This window comes from Nematolebias whitei, chromosome 18 (genome assembly GCF_014905685.2).
Source record: "Nematolebias whitei isolate Nwh7 chromosome 18, NemWhi1, whole genome shotgun sequence".
NCBI lineage: Eukaryota > Metazoa > Chordata > Actinopteri > Cyprinodontiformes > Rivulidae > Nematolebias > Nematolebias whitei.
The window spans coordinates 10,603,323-10,630,289 of record NC_056515.1 but is presented as its reverse complement, the minus strand read 5'-3'; the positions used below and the strand labels follow the sequence as shown (position 1 = coordinate 10,630,289).

The 26,967-nt window shown below is 42.8% G+C and overlaps 2 protein-coding genes across 2 annotated transcripts in view; one reads left to right on the top strand and one right to left on the bottom strand.

Moving 5' to 3' along the window:
- Positions 1-309: 309 nt before the first annotated feature.
- Positions 310-22,148, top strand: LOC119425000 (3-hydroxy-3-methylglutaryl-coenzyme A reductase). The gene is made up of 20 exons (XM_037692521.1): positions 310-429; positions 2,852-3,050; positions 3,132-3,243; positions 3,526-3,613; positions 5,184-5,268; positions 5,378-5,483; positions 7,405-7,511; positions 7,602-7,721; positions 7,861-7,994; positions 8,105-8,385; positions 12,550-12,683; positions 12,774-12,968; positions 13,121-13,279; positions 13,356-13,513; positions 13,591-13,696; positions 15,082-15,252; positions 15,340-15,480; positions 20,431-20,589; positions 20,936-21,084; positions 21,163-22,148. The coding sequence occupies exons 2-20, from the start codon at positions 2,886-2,888 to the stop codon at positions 21,215-21,217; spliced, it is 2,625 nt and encodes an 874-aa protein (XP_037548449.1). The 5' UTR covers positions 310-429; positions 2,852-2,885; the 3' UTR covers positions 21,218-22,148.
- Positions 22,149-23,560: 1,412 nt separating this feature from the next.
- The window catches only part of LOC119424723 (ceramide transfer protein), a 46,468-nt gene continuing 43,061 nt past the window's right edge, over positions 23,561-26,967 (bottom strand). Inside the window, exons 17-18 of the mRNA XM_037692220.1 lie at positions 24,881-25,017; positions 23,561-24,462 (exon numbers count right to left, since the gene is read on the bottom strand). Coding sequence (XP_037548148.1) covers positions 24,890-25,017 — 128 coding nt within the window. The 3' untranslated portion in view covers positions 23,561-24,462; positions 24,881-24,889. The remainder of the gene's footprint in view (positions 24,463-24,880; positions 25,018-26,967) is intronic.

Genomic DNA, 26,967 nt, shown 5'->3' with positions numbered 1-26,967 from the left:
TTTTTCCTAATAAAACTAAATAAATGTTTATCAAGAGTTCTGTAAATTTCAAATGTACATTGAGAGAGAGAGAGAGAGAGAAAGAGAGTTGCACAGTAATAAAGCTTCACAGTCTTTACATGTGTTAAACCTTTTTTGTTTGATTAACGATTGTAATCCGATTATAATTCAGATCTCTCTTGTAAATGAGTCTCCGAGGCTCATTGGGGTTAACCTGTATAAATAAAGGTTGAATGAAAAAAATGCATTCAGCGCATTTTGTTACCTCTCATTTGGACGTGCCCAGTTACGTCATGACGTCACGGACGTCGGAGGGAGGTCAAGATTTCGCGACGCCATGTTGGTTTCGTGTTTAAAATATTAGATTAGTCGCAACCCGTCCCCACTATGGATAAGACTCGCTGTCCTTGATAAAACTTGTCTTTTGACGTACGTATGTTTTTGTATAATACTTCAAAACAATACTTGTAAGGTTGTGGGATTGTACTATGTAACAAATCATAGACGTTTTCGGGGTGTCCGATGTGACAGCTAATGAGGCTAATGCTAAGTAGTGGTTAATGCTAACTAGCTTCCTCAGCTAAGATAGTAAATGGACTGTACTTATATAGAACCTTTCTGTCTTATCAAGACACTCAAAGCTCTTTACACTACAATCTGTGCCTCATTTACCCATTCATACAGCACTCTACTATATATCTACAAAACTAATTGAACAAATCATTCTAAAGAGATTAATCAGTTCTTTATCACATTCATACACTGATGGGACACACATCGGAGGCAATGAGGGGTTCAGTGTCTTGCCCAGGGACACTTCGGCATGTGACTGCTGGTGGATTCGAACCCCCAACTCTTGCATTGGAGGATGACATCAAGCATTAGTCGTCCTCCAGTTTCACTGTTGATTTTAAAATATCTGTTTTCAAATAGATGTAAAAAGTACTAATTTTGTTAGACATACACATTTCTACACATATTCAGAAACTGACAAATGCACCAATTTTATCAAGTTAAAGTAAAACTTAAAGAAATCAGACTTTGGATTGTTTGTCCCATGTTTGTATTTTCTAGATAAGCGTCAGTGTTGTTGAAGACACTGGAGATCATTATTTGTTAAAAATAACCTTTGTCAATGTTTTTCAGACGTAGGTATTGATAAAACACAGTAAAGCATTTGTTAGGGTTAAAGACGGACTTTCAACCAACTTGTTAAATTTAGTTTGACCAAAAATTACATGAATACGAGTGTTTTTTAATAAAAATTACAATAAAAAGTTAAATTTTTGTTGTTATCCTGTCCAGATTTCATGCAGCAAACTAGTTGGGCTGCCTGTTTGAGCTCAGTTTTTTATTAGATATTAGTAAATATGGATAAAAAAAACAAAACATTTGAGTTTATCTGTTATAACATTATTAATATTCTCAGTTTGATGTGACTCAAGTTTTCACCTGAGGGTTTTATTCCAAATATCAGTGATGAGTTTTACTGTTAGTCTGTTTCATACTTTATGTAAAAAAACAAAAACACTGGACTTGTATTATGAAGCTGACAACGTTTCGCTTCTCATTCAGGAGGCTTTAAAGAAATGTTTAGTGAAATGACTTCAGCTTCACAATAGAAGTCCAGTTGTTTTCTTTTTTTATTTTGACTGATCATGACCTGAATGACTAAGAACGTTCACCAGCATTTGTCCTGACGTCCTCACCTTCTCTCGTTGGCAGTTGAAGCCAGCAGGATGAGTTGTTTTACAGATGCTGCCATGACACTAACGTGTATAAATAATGGTTGAATTAATGTTGTATTTTTGGAGCCAGACCAATGTGGGGCCTTAAGCCCTGCCTGCTTTAATGAAAAGGCTGCACAGTCTTGGTCTAAGACATTGTTTGAACAGCGTTTAGAAGATCTCTTCTGAAATAATTTGATCATGTTGGATTGTGGTGAGATATTCTCCAAGGTCTCCATTTGTAAACATGTCTTGTACTACATAAACTACATTTCTTTTGGTGACCTTATTTATAACAAATAGTTTTCCTGTTTGCAGAATGAATTTTACGTCATGGGCCCACAACCATTTCACTTTTCCCTCTCTTGTTTTCATATTAGGTTTTATTGTCATTGTATTTTAGAGAAGACTGATCAGATTTTAAAAAAATATCCACAATATTTATCGCGTGTTGCGTCGCCCTGTTAGTTTTAAGACTTAGCTAGGTCTACTAAGTGTAAAGGTTTTAAATGTCTAAATAAATCAGTTCTGTTGGATGTAGCGTTATCGCTACAATCAGAAGTAGCTGAATTGCAAATATATTACAAGTAGCTTATTTCTGGTTTAATTTTTAAGGCATTTCCCTACTACAGACACGTTGGCATGACACGTCACACTGTCCAACAGCTGCTATATTGTAAAACCATAGACAAATAGGTCAACAACAGGAGTGGTGTAGTCAGCACTTCGATACAATCAATGAAAAATCCTCTATCTCTCTATAAGGACCTCCATCTGGAATTTGAGATTAGCTTTTTGTATCTATTGTATTTAACATCTGTCTGCTGATTTAATTAATGGCCTTTGAACAAGTGTTTACAGGTACTTGTATTTTTCACCAATTCACACGGTTCAACATCTGGTTTTACCAAATCTGTGTTTTTCTGCATTTATTGTTTAATTTTCAGAATCTTTTCAGTCAAACCAATTCTTTTTGTTCTACCGTTGGTTTCTGCCTGTTTTTATGGTTTCATCAGAAACAGGAATAATACTTTACATCTTCATAGACTTAGCTTTCCGTTTGTAAAGTCCATTCTTGTAACTATCAGCTAAACCCACTGAGTTGTGCCATTTTTGTTTCACAGTTGGACCTGTGACTTTGGAAAGCACTTTAACACCATGTTGTCCCAACTGTTTCGGTTCCACGGGCTGCTGGTGGCCTCCCACCCTTGGGAAGTGATAGTGGGGACCCTGGCTGTCACTGTCTGCCTCATGTCTATGAACAGCTTAGCAACCAGCAGCAACCAAATGTGCAGCTGGAACAACTGCCCCAAAGTTGAAGAGGTGACACCTATGTAAATAATGCACTTATAAGAAAGATAAAAGCTTTATTCATGTAACTGAGACAAGTCTGTTTACCTACAGGAAGTCCTCAGCAGTGACATAATCATCCTGACAGTCACTCGCTGCATGGCTATCATTTATATTTACTTCCAGTTCAAGAATCTCCTCCAGCTGGGATCCAAATATATTCTGGGTCAGTATGTTAATGTTTAGTGTCACCACTGTTGAGCTATTTATCATATATCCCTGCACTGTTAGGAGTAAACCACACACAGTATCCAGTTACTGTTTTGTCTTTTACCTTAACAAACCCTCAGTGTTTGATTATGTGTGGGACTAAAATTATTTTGTACAAAAGCAAATAGTGTGTTTTATTAATTTAAATTGAATGTTCTATTAATTTGCTGTTTTCTTCAGACGTGCAGCTCTTGGCCTCACATAAAATTAATAGTGTTCCTTTCCCTTCTCTCCACAGGTATTGCAGGGTTATTTACAGTGTTTTCCAGCTTCGTTTTCAGTTCAGTTGTCATTCATTTCTTTGGGAAAGAGCTAACAGGCCTTAAGTAAGTGCATTTTATACTATTAAATACATTCTACAGTGAGACTGTAAATCTGCTTTAAAGTATTTCAGGTCAGGGTGAGTGCACTCACCCTAAAGGGCCCAGCATACTCCATCTGAAGCGGAACTGTTGACTCGCGGTCAAGTGGTTGCAGGACGTTTGTTTTCACACACACTTTTCATAGTCCACGAGACGCAGAGCTGCAGAATATATCACCCCATGGGTATCTTCCTGCCAGAGTCTCCACTTTGTCCCTCCATCTTTCGTTTGGCCACAAGTCTATCGTGAAGAGAGCACCACACGTGTTACCAGACGGACTCCCCCAATGTGTTCATGATCTCCATCCAGGAGCTTTTGGCCATTTGACTAATTTAGTGTGTTTGAAGAGTCGTACAGCTGAATATCAGTCAGTCAGTATAACATTATTTTCCATAACATTGCATGAAATGGAGACTTGTCTTGGGCATCTGGCTCATACATACAAAGTAACACAAGTTAGAAGTACCATAGCATTTTCTAATAGCTTTGCTAACCCAATAAAAACATTTTAATATATGATCCATTACAACCATCACAGCAGACGATGGTTTGTCATGAGGGGCTACATTTAAATAGGACGCTCACAGCAGAGGGAACAACTGAACCAATTTTGTAGCCATTTTTCTTTATTACACGGACCATCAATCAGTCTTCTGCCAAATGGCAGCAGCTTGACTAATGGGTACAGTTGGGTCATTGTAAACCACTTCGTGGTCTTCGACTAACTAGCACAACTTCTGCCAGCACCCTGGTTGTCTACGGCACCGGTGGCGGTCGGTGTTAACCCGGACCTCGACTGGTCTGGTGTCACTTAGATAAACTCGCATTATAGTTTTGGCAAAAAAGTGTTTTACATCAGATGCCCTTCCTGACACAACCCTCACCATTTACCCGTGCTGGGGACCAGCACAAGAGATGCACTGGCTTGTGCTCCCTAGTGGTAGTTTTGTATATAGTCAATGTTTTTTAGATCAGTTTTTTGTCTTTATTGCAAAGGTCGCTGGTAACCAACAGTTTTAGTGGGCAACCAGATTCTATCAAGATGTTGTTTGCTGAACAACCTGGAAAATTTGTCCCCCCCCCCCCCCCCCCACACACACACACACACAGAGATCACTCTTCTACAAAACTAACCTGAGTAAGTCCCTCTATAGAAACCAATCAGTTTTTCAGATCACATTCATACACTGATGGGACACACATCAGAGACATTGAGGGTTCACTGTTGTGCCCCACTTTGACATGTGACTGTACTCAGCCAGGAATTGAACCTCCAACTCTCTCGTTGGAAGACGACCGCTCAAACCACTGAGCTACTGTCACCCCTTACAGCTTTCTGTATTAAATGTCTTGTATGTTTTTATGTAAATGTCTCGTGTTCATAATTTACATTTTAAGGAGTCATTGCTGAGCACAAGATGCTGAATCTTAAACTAACCCAGATGATGGAGTGTCTTCATTTTTTAATTAAGGGGTTCTTATTTTTTAAAGATGCAGCAAAGCATTACCTGCTGTTTCATTCTTTCTCCCACAGTGAAGCCCTGCCGTTCTTTCTCCTGCTTATTGACCTGTCCAAAGCATGCACATTGGCTAAATTTGCTCTCAGCTCAAACTCTCAGGTAGTTTGACTCACTTAATGTTTTTAATCTGTATATTTGAACTTGAACTTAATTCAGCTGGAGAATGTAGCTCTGCTGTCACTGACCAACCATGTTGTTTTGTGTACAGGAGGAAGTGAGGGAGAACATCTCTCAAGGCATGGCTATCCTCGGCCCTACATTTACCCTGGATGCTCTGGTTGAGTGTCTGGTTATAGGAGTTGGCACCATGTCAGGTAAACACAACGTTCTTTAGTCTGACAGAAGTTCACTGACATCATTAAAGTGCTTCAGTGCTGCCTAACAGATCCACTGTTCACACTGTTGTTTTCCTGTTTTTTATTTTGACATGCCTCTGCACACTATATTTAAATTATTAATATAGTGCATATGGAAAGTATTCACAGAGCGGTTTTCATCCATGATGTCTCTGATCGTCGCTGCATTCATCTCTGTCCTGACTAGTCTTCTAGTTCCTTCTACAGAAAAACATCCCCATAGCATGATGCTACCATCACCATGCTTCACTGCAGGGATGGTACTGACATGGTGATGAGCTGGTTTCCTCCAAACATGACACCTGTCATTCACACCAGAGTTCAATCTTTGTCTCATCAGACCAGAGAATTTAGTTTCTCCTGGTCTGAGAGTCCTCCAGACTGGCTGCCACGAGCCTTTTGTTAAGGAGGGGCTTTCATCCGGCCACTCCACCATACAGGCCTGATTGGTGGATGCTGCAGAGATGGTTGTCCTTCTGGAAGGTTCTCCTCTCTCCACAGAGGAACGCTGCAGCTCTGACAGAGTGAACATCAGGTTTATGGTCACCACCCTGTCTAAGGCCCTTCTCCATCGATTGCTCAGTTTAGACGACCAGCTGTAGGAAGAGTCCTGGTGGTTCCAAACTTCTTCCATTTAAAAATGATGGAGGCTGCTGAGCTCATTGGGACCTTCAAAGCAGCAGATGTTTTTCTGTATCCTTCCCCAGACACAGTCCTGTCTCTGAGGTCTACAGACAGTTCCTCTCACTTTCTCTTTGTTTTATGCTCTGACATGCCATGACACTGTCTGTGGACCAGTGTGCACCTCTCCACCTCCAGTTAGGCTGAAGAAACATCTCAAGGATGATCAGTGGAAACAGGATGCATCTGAGCTCAATTTGCAGCTTCGTATTCATCATAATTCTTATGTTCGTGTGATTTTGTAATTTTTTGTTTTGTTTTAATAAATTTGTGAACATTTCAAAACACCAACGTTCATGCTCAGTAATCCAGGTAAAAATCCAACAATGTTCAGTCAGGTCATCTGGATGGTTTCTTTTTTTTTTTTTCTGAGACGTTTCGTCTTTCATCCAAAGGACTTCTTCAATCTGAGGAGCCAGCAACCAAACAAACCGATTCACAAAAACAACACGAACTTTGGTGTTTTGAACCACTTAGGCATGACTGTCTCAGAGGAGTTGACGGGGGAGAGGGCGCCCCCTGGAGGCCATCTTAGCACCAGCAAACTTGTTTTTTCCCACGGTGGAGTATGCTGTTTCTGTGAATCAGTTTGGGTGCTGGCTGCTCAGATTGAAGAAGTCCTTTGGATGAAGGACGAAACGTCTCAGAAAAACAAAAAAAAGAAACCCTCCAGATGACCTGACTGAACATTGTTGCATTTCAAAATACTCTTTTTCATGTTGTCATTATGGGATGTTGTGTGCAGAATTTTGATGCAATGAATATATTCCATTTTGGAATAACACTGTAACTTAACAAAATGTGGACAAAGTGAAGCGCTGAATACTTGCTGGATGCTCTGTATATTAAATCATAGGCTCATTCTAGGGATGCGTACTTTTGTCTTTTAAATGTTTTCTCCATAAAAACACATTGTGAGCTCCTCAGTTCCTTTAAAACGTTTTTCTCTTTGAAGTCCGCTTCGCTCTGTTTTGGTTTCCTTATGTTACGATTAAATTTTAGATACTATTTCTGCAACTTTTAACTTTCAGTGAGATTTTTAGTTAATTTATTACTACTACTACTTTTAGTTAGCAGTATAATTGTCTGGCTTTGGTATTTCAGTTTTAACTTTATTAACGTTGCCGTTCAGCTCTCAGATGTCATGTTTTTGCAGTTGTGAGGAAAATGTAGAAAACGTTTCTCTCCTGTTTTTCAGGCGTTCCTCAGTTGGAGATCATGTGCTGTTTTGGCTGTATGTCTGTTCTGGCCAATTACTTTGTTTTCATGACGTTCTTCCCAGCATGCGTCTCCCTGGTCCTCGAGGTTAGAATGGTGCAAAACATCCTGAACAACTCATCTCTGGCAGGATGAATTAAAGTGTGTATGTTTGTTTACATGTCAATTTGTTTGTAGCTTTCAAGGGAAAGTCGTGAGGGCCGGCCAATCTGGCAGATGAACCACTTAGCCCATGTACTTGCAGAGGAGGAGGATAACAAGCCCAATCCTGTTACTCAAAGGGTTAAAATCATTATGGTGAGAGCTCTGATTTTTTAAAAACTGTTTTAGAAACATTCTTTTTGAATCTGTGGTTTAGGATAATTTATTTCCTTGTAAATTCAATGTGAACCCTAAAGAAAGTACTCAGTCCTTGAGGCTGTCCGTTCTGTTCCAGTCTCTTGGTTTGGCCTTGGTTCACGCCCACACCCGGCTTCTAGCTGAGCATTCAGGTCACAATCGCACAGCAGAGGGTCCCGTTCTAGAGAGGAGGAACTATGAAGGTTCTATGTGGCCTGTGAAGCTCAGCAGGTGAATTCAGACTAAAAGACTGGACCTTCATTTATGGACTCACATTCTCTGCTGGCAATGAGTGCATTTAGTTTGAAATATGAATAACATGGTCTGTCTCTGCCCAGCAGCATGGAGCTGGAACACGTGATAACCCTCAGTCTGGCCCTGCTCCTCGCTGTGAAGTACGTTTTCTTTGAACAAGCAGAGACAGAGTCCTCTCTGTCTCTCAGGAGTCCAATTAATGGCTCGACTCTGATCCAGAAGCCCAGGGGAGCAGAGGACTGCTGCAGGAGGAACCTTTCAGCCCTAAAACCCCAGAGGAGTGGAAGTAGTGTGGTGGCAACCAGCACTACGTCCTCACCTGGATCAGACCGTCAACTGTTCCCTGAGGTGGACTTGACCTGCAAAGGTGAGTGAGGCTCAGAAACGTTTTGTTCAGTCAAGTCAAATTTATTCATAAAGCACATTTAAAAACAGCAGCCGTTACCAAAGTACTTAACAATAAAAATCAATGGCAGTAATTTAAAGAAAAATAAAATAATTAATAGCATCAAAAGAAAAATACAAAACAATCTTGATCTCCTCTGAGCTTCAGCCTGATTTTTGGTACAACCTAAAGCAGCTGGTCAGATGATCTCGGCGCCCGAGAAGGAGCATAAGGTTGAAGTAGGTCAGAGAGCGATGAGGGTGCAGGACCATTAATGCACTTAAAGTTCAACAGGAGAATTTTAAAATCTATTATGATATGTACTGGGAGCCAGTGAAGGGAAGATAAAACTGGTGAAATGTGCTCAAACCTTCGAGTTCCAGTTAAGAACCGAGCTGCAGCATTTTGGATGATCGTGTGAAGTGAAAGGGACACCTGTCTGACCCCAACATAAAGCACGTTATGGTAATCATGTTGGGTGTAATGAAGGCATGGACTATTGTTTTCCAGTTCAGGTCTGGGCAACACGGACTTGAGCTTAACTCTGCGTTAACTGGAAGAAGCTTTTCTGTAGAACAGAGTTACTCTGTTTATTAAACTTAAAATCAGAGTCTAAAACCATCCTGAGATTTGTAACATTTGTAATTTGGTCTACCTCCAAAACGTTCTTCCTTTCTTTTCCTCCCTGTGGCAATCAAACTTTTCAACTCCTCCCCCATTTTACTCATAGGATGATAAAACTGTGTCCTGCACTATAGGGCTGCAACTAACGATTATTTTAATAATCGATTAATCGGCCAATTACATTTTTCGATTAATGGGGGGGGGGTTAATTTCCACCCCTTTATTCCAAAATTGAACATTTGACTGACATAGCAATTCACACAAAAAACAGGTTGCTATTTGACTATTCTGTTAGTAAAATATTGAATAATAAAAAAATAAAAGTTAGTCAAATAGCTTAAAAAAATAAATGTACACAAAAATATATACAAATGTGTCTTTATACCTGCACAATATGTAGCTACTTTGTAAAATGTGTCCTTGAGGGATTATTGTAACCTGGATTAAAAGTGTGGATTATTGTAACCTGGATTAAAAGTGTGGATTATTGTAACCTGGATTAAAAGTGTGGATCATTGTAGTGAATCCTTCGTCTTCAACCATCGACAGAGTCCTCATGTCAATGTGTTAAATTGTAGAGAGTCACCTGCAACACATGAAGAGTTGTATCAGCTGTTCAGCTCCTTCCTCCTCCTCGTGACTCCGACATGTTTACATTTCATCTCCGTGGTTCTCCCGTGTCGTGTCGTCACTTTTTCAAAGCTGCATGTTGCGCAGTTTTTATCTTTGTGAAGAGCTCCCACACTTTGGAGGACTTGGGTCGAACAGTTTTCGCTGCGTCGGTCATTTGTAAAATGTACTTAATTTCTTTTGAAAACAGCCTCTTCTCTGCTTCCTCCTCCCCCCTCGCTCTGTTCAAGTCGCGCTGCAGAGTTTTTTTTTTTTCAAACTTTATTCAGTCAGCCAGCATTGACAATGAACTGCAGGTGAACAAAACAAAACGGCTCCGCAGCGCCGTGAAAGATGCTTAGTCGCTCGACACAACGAATCGATAATGAAATTCGTTGCCACCTCTTTATTCATCGATTTTTATTGATTTTATCGATTCGTTGTTGTAGCCCTACTGCACTACAATAAACACTTTAATGCTTCTGTCTGCACCTGACCTGTTTTGGACCTTAATTGTTGGCATTTTTATACCACTCTGTTATTTTTAAATCTTGTGTGATTCCTTGTGTATGTTCCTTTGTATTGAAACCCTGGCACAACAATTTCATGACCTGCGGAATCAATAAAGTTCTTATCCATGGATCTGGGGCAGCTGTGGCCGAGTGGTTAGAGCAGTCGTCCTCCAATACAAGAGTTGGGGGTTCGAATCCACCAGCAGTCACATGTCAAATTGCCCTGGGCAAGACACTGAACCCCTCGTTGCCTCTGATGTGTGTCCCATCAGTGTTTGAATGTGATGAAGCACTGATTAGCCTCTTTAGAATGATTTGTTCAATTAGCTTTGTAGAGATCTAGTATAGAGCTGTATGAATGGGTAAATGAGGCACAGATTGTTGTGTAAAGCGCTTTGAGTATCTCGATAAGATAGAAAGGCGCTGTATAAGTACAGTCCATTTACCATAAGTCCTGGATATCCTGAGTCAGGAGCTTAGGGGTTGGTTTTTCCGTAACCATGGCCGAGGTAGTGAAAAACTCTGGGGGCTGATGAGTCACCCTGATTTCCTTAAGGCTCTGGATGTTGTGGGGCTGTCGTAGTTGACATGCCTTTGTAACGTTGCATGGACATCGGGGGCAGTGCCACTGGACTGGGAGACTGGGGTGGTGGTTCCCCTCTTCAAAAAAGAGAGGGTGTGCTCCAGTTATAGGGGCATCTCTCGCCATAGCCATAGAATAGTAAGGTCCATTACGGAGAAGTGAGTCCCATCATTGGTTGAACCTCAGCTAAAGGAGGAACAATGTGGGTTCCGTCCTAGCTGTGGAACACTGGACCAGCTCTTTCCCTCACTAGGGTCCTTGAGGAGTCATGGGAGTTTGCCCATCCAGTTTACATGTGTTTTGTGGACGAGAAGGCATTCGACCGTGTTCCTTGGGGTACACTGTGGGGGGCGGGGGGAGTCCTCCTAGAAGATCTGGAAGAGGTTCTGTGGAAAGAGATGTCTGGGCCTTCCTGATCAAGTTGCTGCCCCGAGACCCGACGTTAGAATAAGTGGAAGATGATGAATGGATGGATAATGGATGGATGGATGGATGGATGGATGATGGATGGATATACAGTAGTATAATAGATAGATATGATGTTTGTTGTTTTGTGCATTCTTAAAATAATTTTATGGTTAAACAAAGCATTGTGTGCTTTATTTCTAACTTAAAAAACACAGATTTGCACCGTTTCTTTTTAAATAAATAAAACTTCGTCTGTGTTCTTTGTTTAAAACAGGTCTCTCTTGTGAATGAGTCCTCGAGGCTCAATGAGACTAAAGCCCCAGTATACTCCCGCGTACATCCATACGCAGAGGTACGCACGTACGTACGTACACGGAGGTACGTGCGTACCCCCCAGGGCATGTCCGTGCAAAGCTCAAATTTTTACGAATTTTTGCGTACGCGGTGTCGCACAATAAACTGCCCGGCGACGGACTGTTTTGTATGCGACACCAATGTATTAAATTCCCCTTCTTCATCCCTGATCTGGCCTTTTGTTTTGTTGCCAAGAGGCAGTGATCTCTTCCTCCTCCGTTGATGCCATGACTGAAATGGTGAGAAATGAAGGAATTTGTCACGAGCAAATTAAACGCAGGTCCAGCGTGGCTGCGGGAGGGTCTGGAGATTTCCTGGTGGGCTGGTCTGATGTGTGGGCTGTAGAGCCAGCGCTCTTGTTTTTTTTTGTTTTTTTTAGATCTTTTTATTGACAACATAAACACAGAACACCGCTGTGGCTGAGGCTGCCAGTGCTCGCTTTTTTTTCTTTTTTTCCAACCTGTCAATCAATCCAGTAGGCGTGTCAGCAAATGACCAGTCGGCGACCTCAATTTGTCCCGAAGGTAAACGGCCCTTGTCTGTGACGCTGCTCTGCAGCTGCTCGGGGTGCACGCTGGAGTATCATGTCTGAACCCTCTGCGTACAGTACACGCGTACGTACACGTGAACGGACATACGCGGCAGTGTACTGGGGGCTTAACCTGTATAAGTAAAGGTTGAATGAATCGTAGCTTTAGTTCCACCTGTTACATGTTCTGACCTGGAGAGGGAAGAAAAACATTGAGCGACGTCACGCCCTGAGAACTACTAAGCTATAAATAATTTAGATACATTGGATATTGTTGTAATTGTAACTGAGAGTCATCCACAACAGGTACTTTAGACACTAGAGATGCAACGTGTCATATGAGGCGTTGCATAAAGTTAGTTTTGACCAGAATGGCTGTAACTTTGTCATTTAACACATCTTGGTGATTGTGATCACAATGATCTCAAACTTTCATTGAATTTGGTGGACCATATCATTAATACACGTTCCTTCACAGAATGCCAGGACTTTAACTTAAAAAAGTTTCATTGGTTGTCTCTGTGTAGAAACCTCGGGTACAAAAGTGGTCCGGCCAGCCCCGGTGAAAACCTGTGTTTGTGAGGAGTCCACTGCTCAGACCAGTCAGAGGTCGGAGCCTCGATCTCTGGAGGAATGTATGGCCATCCTGTCTGATCCTCAGGTGATTCAGCACAGCAGCTTGAAAACAAACGTCTGCTTTGATGCGTTTGTGTCCTGTTTTATAAAACGGTTGGTGTGTGATGTTTTTCAGAGGGGTCCTCAGAAGCTTAGCGATGTAGAAGTGATGAACCTGGTGACTTCATGTAAGATCCTGAACTACAAGCTAGAAGCAGTCCTGGAGAGTCCGGAGAGGGGCGTGGCTATCAGGAGAGAGATGTTGTCGCTCAAACTGCCTGTTACGTCTGCGCTGGCTTCACTACCGTATAAAGGCTACGACTATTCAAAGGTACTGGCATCAGGCCCATCTGTGAACTTTTCTAGCTTTTTGTTTAAAAAGTGTATTTTTCCCGTCACATTTTAACACAGTGGTGCAAGTGGTTCTATTTTCTTGTTGCAGCTGCTGCAGCGTGTGCATCATTTTATGTCCTTGACCTGCAGGTGATGGGTGCGTGCTGTGAGAACGTCATTGGCTACATGCCGGTGCCCGTGGGGGTGGCAGGCCCTCTTCTGTTGGACAACAAGCAGTTTTACGTCCCGCTGGCCACCACAGAAGGTTGCCTGGTAGCCAGCACTAACAGAGGATGCAGGGCGCTTTCTGTAAGTGACACTGTCGTGTCCGGACTCCTGGTGTTCGTACGTGCTTTGTGTTGACTGTGTTGTTCTTCCCCTTCAGCTGAGTGGGGGCTGCAGCAGCAGGATCCTCGCTGACAGGATGACCAGGGGTCCTGTGGTGAGGCTGCCCTCAGCGTGCCGAGCTGCAGAAGTCAAACTCTGGCTTGAGACCTCGGAAGGATATGACTTGATGAAAGAGACCTTTGACCAGACCAGCAGGTCAGCAGGAGGACTGTAACACAAATAAAACTAGAATCAGATTAATGAAAAGCTTTTTCACTATTTTCACTTTGTAGGTTTGCTCGTCTGGAGAAGCTGCTGGTGTGTGTAGCAGGGAGGAACATCTACATCCGCTTCCAGTCTCAGACGGGGGACGCCATGGGCATGAACATGCTCTCTAAGGTGTGACCAAAGCTTCCAGCTGCCAGGGGTTTCTGCAGCTGTGGGACGTGTCAGTGTGTTGAGATGTAACAAGGTTACTGGTTGAGTTGAAGCACTTGGAGGTTGCAGTTCCCAGCACGGTCCTGTCCGTCAGGCTGTGCTGGGGGAGCAGCCTCTGCAGGTGTGTCCTGAGAGTCGGCCTGTCACACACCTCACGGGTCAAACGACTACATGTTTTAAAAGTCGATCTTGACTAGTCGATGATGTCATAGGAACTCAGACGCTATATCATATTTGCAAAAACAATAAAAAATTAGTAAAAAAAAAAAAAGAAAAGTCATTTATTATTTACAATGAAACAAAAAGACCAACAAAACGTGGGGTGTATATTTACGCTCTTACCATTTATCAAACTGCAAATAAGTCACAGGAAAACCAAAACTATCATTAAGCTGCTCTTAGCCTTATTTTATTTAATCCACCACCGTGGATTGGGTGGAATGGAACTGGGGGGGGGGCACCTTCTTGTAATATTATAGTTATTTTAGTTATCAGCGGTGGTCGGCCGTGCACGTCTGCTGACGCAGAGGCTGAAAGCTTCAGGTGTGTCTGGCAGGGATCCATCTGGACTTCTTTGTACGTCTTTTAACCGGCCGGTGTCAGAGCAGCTGGTGGTGATCCAAACTGGATCATCAGCCGCGCGCGGCCCCAATCCAGCACATTATTTGGCTCGGGCTGAGCCATGTTAGAAATGACAGCTCTACCGCCCCGCTGTTTTTAATTTTATTTAATTTAATCCACCACGTGGACTGGGTGGAATAGGGCTGGGAACAGTGGGGAGGCTGCGACTGGTCGATGTGAAGTATCAAAACTCACAAGATGTTCTAGAATTGACTAGTCTGTTGAACCTGTCACACCTGAGCAGAGTTCATGTGGTCATTAGTTCAATTTGTTGATGAGAAAATGCTTTTGACCCGCTCATGTTTCCATCATATTATCTCTATTTTATGTTTGTGTATATTTCAGGAGAAACGTTCAAAGCTGTTTGATGGTCTGTGCTGAAATGTTTCAGTAGAGACTAGTGACAAGATGAAGGAAAGGAAAACTTTTCTGTTTATTTATATTTTTTCATTCAACAATCGGTTTGTTCTGGCTGACAAAAACAATTTTTGGTTTAGTCTCCTTCTGAAAACAAACAAGACCTCTCTAGTTAAAGCTAGAAGGTCTTGTGTAGATGAAGGTCTGAAGAGACTCGGGAGGAAGATGCCACGACTCCATGAGAGCCTATTAAAATGAATTTTCCTGCACATCCTTGAAGTTTTCCTAAACTTATCGTTCAAAACTCGCCCCGTCCTGCTCGGGTGTGTCCGGTGTCTCACCTGGTGTTTGTATGTTGTCTTCTGCAGGGGACGGAGCAGGCTCTGCACAGACTCCAGCTGCAGTTTCCAGACTTGGAGGTGCTGTCGCTCAGTGGTAACTACTGCACTGACAAGAAGGCCGCTACAGTCAACTGGATTTTGGGCCGAGGGAAGTCGGCTGTGTGTGAGGCCACGGTTTCTGGGAGGGTGGTGAAGGAGGTAAAGACGTTCAACTGTGTTGCAGCTAAATCCAACAAATAGATTCAAAATGACTTTCTGCTGCTGAGCCTTCTCATGGTGGTGCAGGTGCTGAAGAGCAGCACGGCCGCCCTGGTGGATCTGAACATCAGTAAGAACCTGGTGGGCTCAGCTATGGCTGGCAGTGTCGGAGGCTTCAACGCTCACGCTGCAAACATCGTGGCAGCCATCTTCATAGCGTGTGGGCAGGTAAACACTACACCTCACCTTCTGTTCATCAGTGGGTGGAGAAACTAGTCCAGTCCAGGAAGCAGCTCTCACGTCTCTTGAGTTGTTGCAACATCTCAAAATACAAGTTTTTAAAACGTGTAAGAAACAGAAATGTATCTGAGCGCTGTAGAAGAACAACACGTGACACAAGAACACGATGGTTTTATAAACCTGGAGCGATTCTTACAAGCACGAGTGAGTTAGGATTTATCCGAGGGGGTTTGGGTTTGGAGGCACTTGAGTGGCGACCAGAACCTGAAGGACATAAAGAGCCCAAGTGAGCCGTTTGTAAAGAATACCAGCAGCTCAAACAGAATAAAAATCAGTCCTGGAACCGTATCTTTGTATCTTCATTAAATGAAAGGTTTTTGCAGTTTTTAAAGTCCTGATCAGTATCGTTTTTTTGGCCTTTAGGTCACAGTTTTTTTGCATAATTTACATGCAAGTCAAACTGTGACTTAAAGGCCGAAGCCACGTATTTATGGATTTTTTTCCCATATTTATAAACCAATTTTTTGGCTGAGATATGACAGTTTTCATTCATTCTGACTGAAAAAAAAATGAACAGTACCATTTTCATCCACTAGATCGTAGCAGAGTTTTAAGGCATGCCGTTGTATCATGTAATAGGTACAGTGCCTTGTGAAAGTATTCGGCCCCCTTGAACTTTTCAACCTTTTGCCACATTTCAGGCTTCAAACATAAAGATATAAAATTTTAATTTTATCTGAAGAATCAACAAGTGGGACAAAATCATGAAGTGGAATGAAATGTATTGTATGTGTCAAACTTTTTTAACAAGTAAAAAACTTAAAAGTGGGGCGTGCAATATTATTGGGCCCCTTTACTTTCAGTGCAGCAAACTCACTCCAGAAGTTCAGTGAGGATCTATGAATGATCCAATGTTGTCCCAAATGACTGATGATGATAAATAGAATCCACCTGTGTGTAATCAAGTCTCTGTATAAATGCACCTGCTCTGTGATAGTCTCAGGGTTCTGTTCAAAGCGCAGAGAGCATCATGAAGACCAAGGAACACACCAGACAGGTCCGAGATTCTGTTGTGGAGAAGTTTAAAGCTGGATTTGGATACAAAAATATTTCCCAAGCTTTAAACATCCCAAGGAGCACTGTGCAAGCAATCATATTGAAATGGAAGGAGTATCAGACCACTGCAAATCTACCAAGACCCGGCCGTCCCTCTAAGCTTTCATCTGGAACAAGGAGAAGACTGATCAGAGATGCAGCCAAGAGGTCCATGATCACTCTGGATGAACTGCAGAGATCTACAGCTGAGGTGGGAGAGTCTGTCCATAGGACAACAATCAGTCGTACACTGCACAAATCTGGCCTTTATGGAAGAGTGGCAAGAAGAAAGACATTTCTCAAAGATCTCCATAAAAAGTGTTGTTTAAAGTTTGACACAAGCACCTGGGAGACACACCAAACGTAGAAGAAGGTGCTCTGGTCACATGAAACCAAAATTGAACTGTTTGGCCACAATGCAAAACGATATGTTTGGCGTAAAAGCAACACAGCTCATCACCCTGAACACATCATCCCCACTGTCAAACATGGTGGTGGCAGCATCAGGACATTATAATAAAAAAAACCCCCACTAATATTCAGTGGCTTTCAACACCAGATGATCTGTGTTTTGAACCTGTATGTTCCACACTGGTTAGTCGTCATTATCTGCATCGTTTTTATATCTATATTTCTGATTTACTTCATTTTGTATTTTGTTTTGTCTGTTGTTCTGTCTGTACAGCACTTTGGTTGGCTTTGTCGCTGTTTTAAGTGCTTTATAAATCAAATGGTACGGTATAGCATCATGGTTTGGGCCTGCTTTTCATCAGCAGGGACAGGGAAGATGGTCAGAATTGATGGGAAGATGGATGGGACCAAATACAGGACCATTCTGGAAGAAAACCTGTTTGAGTCTGCAAGAGACCTGAGACTGGGACGGTTATCTTCCAACAAGACAATGATCCAAAACATAAAGACAAATCTACAATGGAATGGTTCACAAATAAACGTATCCAGGTGTTGGAATGGCCAAGTCAAAGTCCAGACCTGAATCCAATCAAGAATCTGTGGAAAGAGCTGAAGACTGCTGTTCACAAACGCTCTCCATCCAACCTCACTGAGCTCGAGCTGTTTTGCAAAGAAGAATGGGCAAGAATTTCAGTGTCTCCATGTTCAAAACTGATAGAGACACAAGAGACTTGCAGCTGGAACTGCAGTAAAAGGCGGCGCTACAAAGTATTAACACAAGGGGGGCGAATAATATTGCACACCCCACTTTTCAGTTTTTTATTTGTTAAAAAAGTTTGACACATCCAATAAATTTCATTCCACTTCACGATTGTGTCCCACTTGTTGATTCTTCACAAAAAATTAAATTTTATATCTTTATGTTTGAAGCCTGAAATGTGGCAAAAGGTTGAAAAGTTCAAGAGGGACGAATACTTTCACAAGGCACTGTACATGAGGCTATAATGACAAATTCAAAAAAGTTCAAGACGAAAACAACTGGACTTTATTTATTATACTTTATACTTTATTGTTTTTGTCTTGAACTTTTTTAAATTTACCATGTCCTGGATGACTGAGAATCTTCACCAGCTATTAATGACACAATCGGCTTGTCATAGAACCCCACGTTCGTTCTGCTCGCTGCTCGAAGCAAGTTAAATCAGCTGCACCGCCCCGGCGAAATGCAGCTGATTTGACAATTAAAATGCATTTATTAAGTAAAAGTTCAACTGAGTCACAGCCTTACTATAATTTCGAGCAAACAAATAATGTTTAGATGCTTTTCTGGTTAAATTTCGAAGAAACGAGCTGCGTTCCTCCTCCTTTTTTCCCCTCTCTGTCTGCACGCTCCCGGAGCACCGAGGCAGCGAATACTTTTGAAATACAGCTGATTTGACCATTAAAGTCCTTTTATTAATCAAACGTTAGGCTGAGACACCTTTACTATAGGATCGAACAAACAAATAATTGTTTTTAGGTGGTTATCTTGTTAAATTTTGAAGATATGAACAGCAGCTCGTCCCTCTGCGTGTGCACGCTTCCTTGAATTGGGTTTTCAAATGCAGCAGATTTGACCGTCAAAGTGTATTTATTAAGAAAAAGTTAGACTGAGACACATCTTTATTATAATGTCAAGCAAATAATTGTTTTAAAGTGTTAATCTTGTTAAATTCTTGTTAAAGTCCTCCCGTGCACGCTCATGATAGCCAGTCGATTTTTGGCAAAACACTGGCCCACATTTCTGGGTTGTCAGCGTTGACGTGTAACAAACGCGATGCATCAGCGGTGATGGCATAATAGATGCGACGTATAATCGATGCGACGTATAATATATGCGACGTATAATAGATGCGACGTATAATAGATGCGACGTTTAATAGATGCGACGTATAATAGATGCGACGTATAATGGATGCGACGTATAATGGATGCGACGTATAATGGATGCGACGTATAATAGATGCGACGTATAATAGATGCGACGTATAATGGATGCGACGTATAATGGATGCGACGTATAATAGACGCGACGTATAATAGATGCGACGTATAATAGATGCGACGTATATGGTGAAGCAACATATTTATACTGTACCATTTTATTTATAGAGCACTTAAAACAGCTACAAGGCTAACCAAAGTGCTGTACAGACAGAACAACAGGTAACACACAAAGCAATATGCAAAATGAGGTAAATCAGAATAAAGACATAAAAACGATGCAGATAATAAATATGACGACAAACCAGTGTGGAGCATACAGGATCAAAACACAGATCCTCTGCTGTTGAAAGCTACTTAATAGTAGTGAGTTTTTAAACGGGATTTGAAAACCGAGAGGGAGGGGGCCAGTCTGACAAGCAGAGGTAACTCGTTCCAAAGTCTTAGTCCTGCTACAGAGAAGGCCCTGTCACCTCTGCGCTTAAGACGAGTTCCTGGAACTGTGAGGAGCAACTGGTCCACTGACCTCAGGGAACATGGTGGGTTGTATCAGATCAGAGAGATGGGGGGTGGGGGGTGGGGGGGGACGAAACTGTTCAGTGATTTGTAGACATACAGGAGTGTTTTGAACTGGATTTGGAGGCCAAAACTGGTGTAATGTGCTCTCTTTTGCCTGTACTGGTTAAAAATTGGGCTGCTGCATTCTGGACCAGTTGTAGTCGTGTAATGGAGGTCTGACTGATACAAAACAGGAGTGGATTGCAGTAATCAAGCCTAGATGTAATGAATGCATGTATTACTGTCTCCAGGTTCTTTTTGGACAATATGGGCTTCAGTTTAGACAGATGCCTCAGTTGGAAGAAGCAGGATTTAACGATCATGTTTACATGATTGTTAAGTTTCAGGGAAGGGTCCATTATCACTCCCAGATTATGATTGATGGATTTTTCCACTTTATTAGTCATATTTGAACTGATGGTAATAAACTCAACTGTCCTGGCTTCAGTCTGAGGAGAGTAACCGTGTTTATTTGGGAACTATTACATTTAGTGATTGTTATAAAATGCTAACAGAACTTTGGTGACCTTTGTCATCCTCCTCATTAGTCCGCCCCGCCCTGCCCCGCCCCGCCCTGCCCCGCCCTGCCCTGCCCCGCCCTGCCCTGCCCCGCCCCAGGCAGGTGTGTTACAGTAACGCCTTCAGTCGTTCGTGAACTTTCTCTTGTTCCGTCCAGAACTGGTGACCCACTCAACCTCATTTAATGAAGCTTCAGACACGCATGCAGTAGGTGGAGTGTCACATACACTTTTATCACCCCAGCTCCAAGGTCAAGGTCACAAATCAAGGTCAAAGTTCAAACAAGGTCTTTGTTTGTTGGCTGTCTTGCTGTGTAACAGTTTGTGCACTAAGTGCCGTTCACGGTAATCTTGTTCTGGTTTTGTTGTTCAGGATCCGGCTCAGACGGTGGGAAGCTCCAGCTGCATCACTCAGATGGAGTGTACTGGTCCAAACAAGGAGGACTTGTACATCAGCTGTACAATGCCCTCTATTGAGCTGGGGACAGTGGGAGGAGGAACCAATCTGCCCCCCCAGCAGGCCTGCCTGCAGGTATCCCTCCTGGACCTCATTTATTGACTTTATTAAGAGCAATAACTCATCCAAGTGATCCTAATGTATTTTTATGGGAACCGTTATTTTAAACGAAGTCTAAAAGTAGCAGAGAACCAGTCCGAGCACTGGGTTGAGCCGAATGTTTGAACATGAAAGGGTAAATGTCTCGTAGCTGAAACATGTCCCATAAAACCTGACTGCTGACTCAGCATTTCTACAACACACCAGGTGAATATTTCCAGGTCAATGAGAGGGACGTTAGCTCAGACTGATGGAAGACTTCCTCATGGCTCCTCCTCCTTCACACTAAACCTGGACCATGTCCCTGTCCTTGTGTCTTCAGATGCTCGGGGTCACAAGTCCCAAACAGCCCGGTGAGAACGCCCGCCAGCTGGCCCGTGTGGTTTGTGCTACGGTCCTGGCAGGAGAACTGTCTCTGATGGCCGCCCTGGCTGCTGGAGACCTCGTCAAGAGTCACATGACCCACAACAGGTCGGCTGGGGTTCAATTTGTCTTAGTAACATTTAAAAACTGTCCTGTTTCCCAGTTCTGACTGTTTTCTGTGTGTAGATCCAAAACCAACCTTCCAGAGATGGTCCTTTCACCGTCCACTACGACTGCATGACTGAAACACTGAGGTCCAGCTGCTGCGGTTCTGACCACAGCGCAGTGACCCGAGGACGTCCACACGCTGAGCTGTTACTATTCTGTGCCATTTGTTTGGAGCCCAGCAGAATCCATGATGGTTCTGGTCCTCGGTTAGCCGGAACAAGAACCTGGTCCGGTTTTCTCAACAAGCTTGTTCAGAGCCAGCGTTGTTTCTTTAACCTGGGACGTCTTCAGACAGACGCTTTGTCCATTTGGACTCCACATGTTGACTTTTGTGTTTGCCAAAAACCTGTTTGAGACAAAGTCCTTGTCTTTCCTGGGAATCTTCCTCGTGTTGTCTGACCAGCTGGAAAACAACAGTGTTTGTGTTTAGTCCCTACCATGAAGTCTCTGTGTCCACTCCTTCAGTTCCAGCTTCAGGTCTGTCTCCAGGACCCATGTCCATCTAACGTGGACTCTTTGTCCCCTCATGTCCAAACGTCTGCAGATCCTTCAGTTTTGGACGGTTCTGCTCGTCTTTAAATCAGACCTGAGGTTCTCAGTTGGCCTGTTGTCTGGACCTTCACCTGGTTCTCCTTACCCCAGTGGAGCGGTCTTTACGGTGTTCAGCAGGTTTGCTGTAGCAGCTTCATCTTTGTTTCCTAACGATGGACTTCATGAAACTCTGAGGGGCGTTTCAGAACTCTGACCTGTGTGGAGAGTTCCTTGGTCTTCATGATGCCTCCTGCTTGGCGGCAGCCTGCAGTGCTTGGAGGTGTTGATTCTGGGGGCTCTCAGAAGAGGTGGATCTATAAACTGGAGCTGGTTAAACTCATTCTGTGGCTTCAGGAGGAGATGGTTCAGACCACATGGCTGAAGACTTATGCACACACCACTCTTCACTTTTATACATTTTAAATGTTTGAAAACGAGCTATCTACATTTGACTTGTATATGAATTATTTTAGTAGAATTTAAAATAAATTCCAGTTTGTAAGAAAAATAAATGAAGGGGGGGGGTGGGGTGGGGTGGGGTGAATACTTCTGCACGGCGCTGATTAAACTCCAAACACTTGAATGTTCATGTTTCCCTCTGTCAGGGCTCCTGTATCCTACCCCCCCCCCCCCCCCATGTTGGTTCAGATTTGGATCAAGTTCTGCAGTTTTCTATGTGGAGTCATGAAGAACAAAGTTCTCTTTCTCTTCAGTTAATATATTTCATCAGGACAATGTGCAGATTTAAGGAGGTTGAAGAGTGGCTTCAAAATGACTCAGATTGAAGTGGCCTTACGTCCAGTCAGTGTGGAGCTTTAGGTTTTATTTATGATTCAATGAGCTGAAATAAATGTACTATTTAAAGAAGTAAACACAACCTTCTTACTTGTTGATGTCTTTTTGTGACAAACAGAGAAACCTGGAAAATGAACTCAATCCCTCTGAGATGTCGAGACTAGGGGTGCACCGATTTCTAAAAAGTCTGACCTGCCCATACAGATTTAGTTTTATAAGCTCACAATGCAGCTTCAATTTTCCAATATTGAAAAACACCCTTGAACAATATCCTAGAAACAATACAAATTTGTTTTAACTGACCATGAGGTAGTGCTCTGAAATTTATTTTATTTTATTTAGCCTTTATTTATACAGGTTAGTCTCATTGAGCCACGAGAACTCATTTTCAAGAGAGACCTGTTTTTAGGGAGCACATGGTGGGGGTTAAGGGCCTTGCTCATGGGCCCAGAGTGGGGCGAATGAGGGTGAGGGCAAGTGTGGGTGTTTCACCTACCCCACCCACAATTTTGATGTTGTCGGGGCCGGGGCGTGAACCGGCGATCTTCGGATCACAAGCCCACCTCTCTAACCTCTGCGCCACCACTCCCACAAATATAAAATATAAATGAAGTTCAATTTTTGTTCAAACTAAAAAAAAATCTGTAAAATCGGTTTCTCATGGAAGAATCGGACGATTTCCCAAAACTTAAGAAATCGTGGCAATAAATCACAGATTTATCTCTGCATCCCCGTCGAGACCAGAGCTCATCGTTAGTTTCTAATCTGTTTTAAATCTGGCATCTTTATCATCGAGCTTCATGTCTTGATGTGAAGGTGTGATGGCAGAGAAAACATCTGCAGCAGCTGGAAAAGTTTCACCCCGTTGGGTGTTTCAGGCTCTGCTGCTGTCAGAAAACTAATTATAGAGTAGGTGCAACACTTCATGAAAACTTCATAAAATACAGGCTAATATTTAATAAACCATAAAGAAAAGTATGCAATGTAAAAAATGTGATTGCAACCCCCCCAGTAAGTTTACCAGCTGAGGGTGAGTACTTTTCCAGGCACTGTTTCAACTCATGTGGAGCACAACACGATCGTCCTGTAGAAATAACGATTCTTAATGAAACGATGCGTCTGAAGAAGTTTAATGAACCAGCAGATCAACACAGAGGTAACAAAAATACTGTCCCGAGTGTCCACTGGGAGGTCGTCAGGACCCGTTTGAACTCAACTGGATCCAGACTCGATGAAAGTGAGCCGAACTGAACACGTTCGTTTGTTCAGTAAAAAGATTTACTCGGGATCAAACCGCCCTGAGGCACTCCACGTGTGGTTTCAAAGGTGCAGTAACAGAATCTTTGACCTCGTCTGAATCTTCGTGTTTTCCTAACACTAAGGCACCAGGGCTCAACTAAAATAATCTGCACCGTGTCCACGGCAGACGATCTGGTTCCTCCATCAGCTCATTAGAGGTGCCGTCATTAGAGGAACGTCCTTCAGTCTCAGCGCCCTCTGGACCCGACTCCAAACATTTCAACAGAAAAGCAGGAAACTTCACCCTGCAAAGCTTTTCATGAAATATTTGACAAAAACAGCTAAGATTTGTATTTGTACAAACATTTTACAGACCATAAATATCTTTAAATATGAGCTCTGGACGCAGGATGTTCCCCCACAGCTGGGTTCATTCCTCGCTGGTCTTCGAGTCAGACACTAATGACCCGTCTGAAACACTCCAGTTAGTATTTTATCAAAGTCACAGTTAAACAGAAGCTGAAACGATGAACCTGGACGACGGCCATGTTTCAGTCACATGAATTTTCATTCAGTCTTCCTCCTAACTGGAGCAGGTCGCTGTACGTGTTGGAGGATAAATCACTTTGTTGGTTTTCTGACGTCACTCCAACATGTTCAGCCTTCATGTGACAGCTCAAGGATTTGATGGTTTCTTTGGCTCCAGACTGACGGGACTCTGTTGCAGAGCAGGTCTGTGCCGACGTCTCGGTCCTGAGAAGAAAACAAACCTCATGTTGCATCAAACAAAACAGGAGGAAATAAAATGTCTAGTCTCTGAAACAGACAGTGGAGCGGCCATCTTGCTGGGTGCTACGCCTCACAAACATCCTGCACGTCCTAATAATGTGAACACAGTAAAGGAGGACGCTGTAATGAGCCCCCACCCAGCACCTTTTCTACTGGACCTCACTGAACATCATAGATTCCTGTCATTAGCAACAACCGTGCTGTGGTTGGCCGTCCGTCCGTCCATCCAGCCATCTTATTTACATCCTTTTGTTATGCAGGCTTGTGGGGGAGCTGGTGCTGATCGAGGGGTGGGGGACACCCTGGACAGGTCTCCAGTCCATCAGAGGGACACAGAGACATGAGACAAACACCTGACATCTCTGTGGTCCCAGTATCTCACCTGTGAGCCTCAGAATAAGATGGGTCTGCCAGCAGTTTTTTCTTGCACATAGGAGGTGAAGCGCTTGAGGAACTTTGGGTACTCCCTCTTTGCTACTGCTCTGAGCACGGAGGCAGGAGCCCAGCCTCCTGGATTCACTGGACAAACACAAGAAACCCAGTTTACAGAGTGGTAACTCCTGTTAATACGCGGGTCATTGCTTTTTATTTCTGACAACCTTACACAACCAAACTCATGACAGTCATCTCATTATGGCTGAAGTTTAAAACAATTAGAGTAGGTGCAACGTTTAATGAAAACGTTTAATAAAATACAGGCTGATATTTAATTAAAAAGACGTTTTGTCGTATTAGCCTAGCTTGAGACGTGGTGGGAGGCTATGAACCAAAACAAGACTGTAGGAAAGGAAAGTGTCTGTTTATATTTTCTACAGGTTCATCCATCCATCATCTTCACCTACTTCTTCCTTTCTGGAAGAGGTGGATCACTGGTGTCACTGGTGCTCATGTCCTGTGCAACATGTCTCCAGTCCATCACAGGGACACACAGAGACAACCATTCACTCTCTCACTCACATCTAGGGACAATTTAGAGTTACCAATCAGCCTAACATGCATGTTTTTGGTCTGTGGGAGGAAACCCACACATGCACAGAGAGATCATGCAAACTGCACCCAGAAAGACCCGCGGCTTGGATTTGATCTGGCAACCTTCTTACTAAGAGGCGGCAGCTCTACCTACTGAGCCACCATGCCGCCCTTCTACAGACTCATCTTTATGGAAATCTGAACTAAAAAAATTGAACATGAACTTTGTTTAATTGCAATGATCAGCAGTGAGTAGGTTTCCTGCTGATCAAGAGCCTCTTGTGCTTGTCTGAATTTCTTAAAGAAACGTGGCGTACGCTGAAATCAAAAAAATGGTGCAAGTGGAAAAAAAACTCCAGCATGTTTTCTTTGTACATTTTGATCAGGGAGGGACTACTCACACACGAGACCCCTCCATTTCCATTTCTAAACAAACAGATGTAACTGCGCCTAAATGAGTCAGTGGAGCATCAAACCTGGCTGTGTGGGACGATGTTTATGGAGCAGTCAGGTTTAAAGTGCACCACCAGATAAAGCTCCATGTTCATCTTTGTTCTGCTGCTATAGACTGCTGGAGGACAAACTGACCACAGCTCCTCTCTGCTGCTGTCTTTACTTGCTCTACATGTTTGTAATTATTTCTATCTCAACATGTTTTTTGTCTTTCCTCCTATAGAAACTACACCTGGACCTGTCATTCTGTTCGTCTCTCCTTCCTGTCCTCTCAAACCCAGCCAGTCAAAGCAGATGGCTGCTCGTCCTGAGCCTGGTTCTTCTGGAGGTTCTTCTGTTAAAGGGAGTTTTTTCTTTCCACTGTCTCCTGTGTGCTTCCTCAGGGTGAGAGACTGTGATGAAGATTCAACACAATCTGCTGCTTCCTTAGATTAAAAATGTTTTAATAATCGTCTTTTTTTATATATATGAATGTTTCTGTTCAGTGCCCTGAGACGACTTCTGTTGTGACTTGGTGCTAGATAAATAAACTGAAGTGAAGAGATGTGTCAGCACCTTGGCATGAATCTCGTCCACCCCTGGCGCTCTGCTTACAAGAAGCTTTTGACTACCTCTGTGACCTCTGCCATGATGATGCACCCGGAGGATGCAGACTCTGCAACCTGACGAGGATGAGGAATTTGAACCTTTACCCATGTGTTAATTACAGTAAACACAGGGGAACATAGAGATTACTCTGAAACTGTGATTTAACCAGCAGAAAACAGGAAGTCGCTCATTTAAACTAATGGATGTTGCTGTGAAAACAGGATGTTTGGGGGCACACAGGCTCAATGTTCATAAAAGGGTTAAAATGCTGATAATTTAATTATTCTCCATCTCGCGCTGTGCCAGCTTGTAGTCAGTTCCCACCTCACCGTTCATTATATTAATGTATATTGATGTATTAATTGTTCCTCAAGTGTTTCTGGTGTGAAGACTCGTGGTTTCCACATCAATAACAGTTTCCCAGCATGCCCTTAGAAATGCCAGTGTAGAAATGGGAGT

Excerpts from the sequence above, each read along its gene's own strand:
- LOC119425000 (XM_037692521.1), top strand. The coding sequence starts at position 2,886 with ATGTTGTCCCAACTGTTTCGGTTCCACGGGCTGCTGGTGGCCTCCCAC. Across the intron at positions 7,722-7,860 it reads AAAGGGTTAAAATCATTATG|TCTCTTGGTTTGGCCTTGGT; the intron begins GTGAGAGCTCTG and ends GTTCTGTTCCAG. Across the intron at positions 7,995-8,104 it reads TGGCCTGTGAAGCTCAGCAG|CATGGAGCTGGAACACGTGA; the intron begins GTGAATTCAGAC and ends TCTGCCCAGCAG.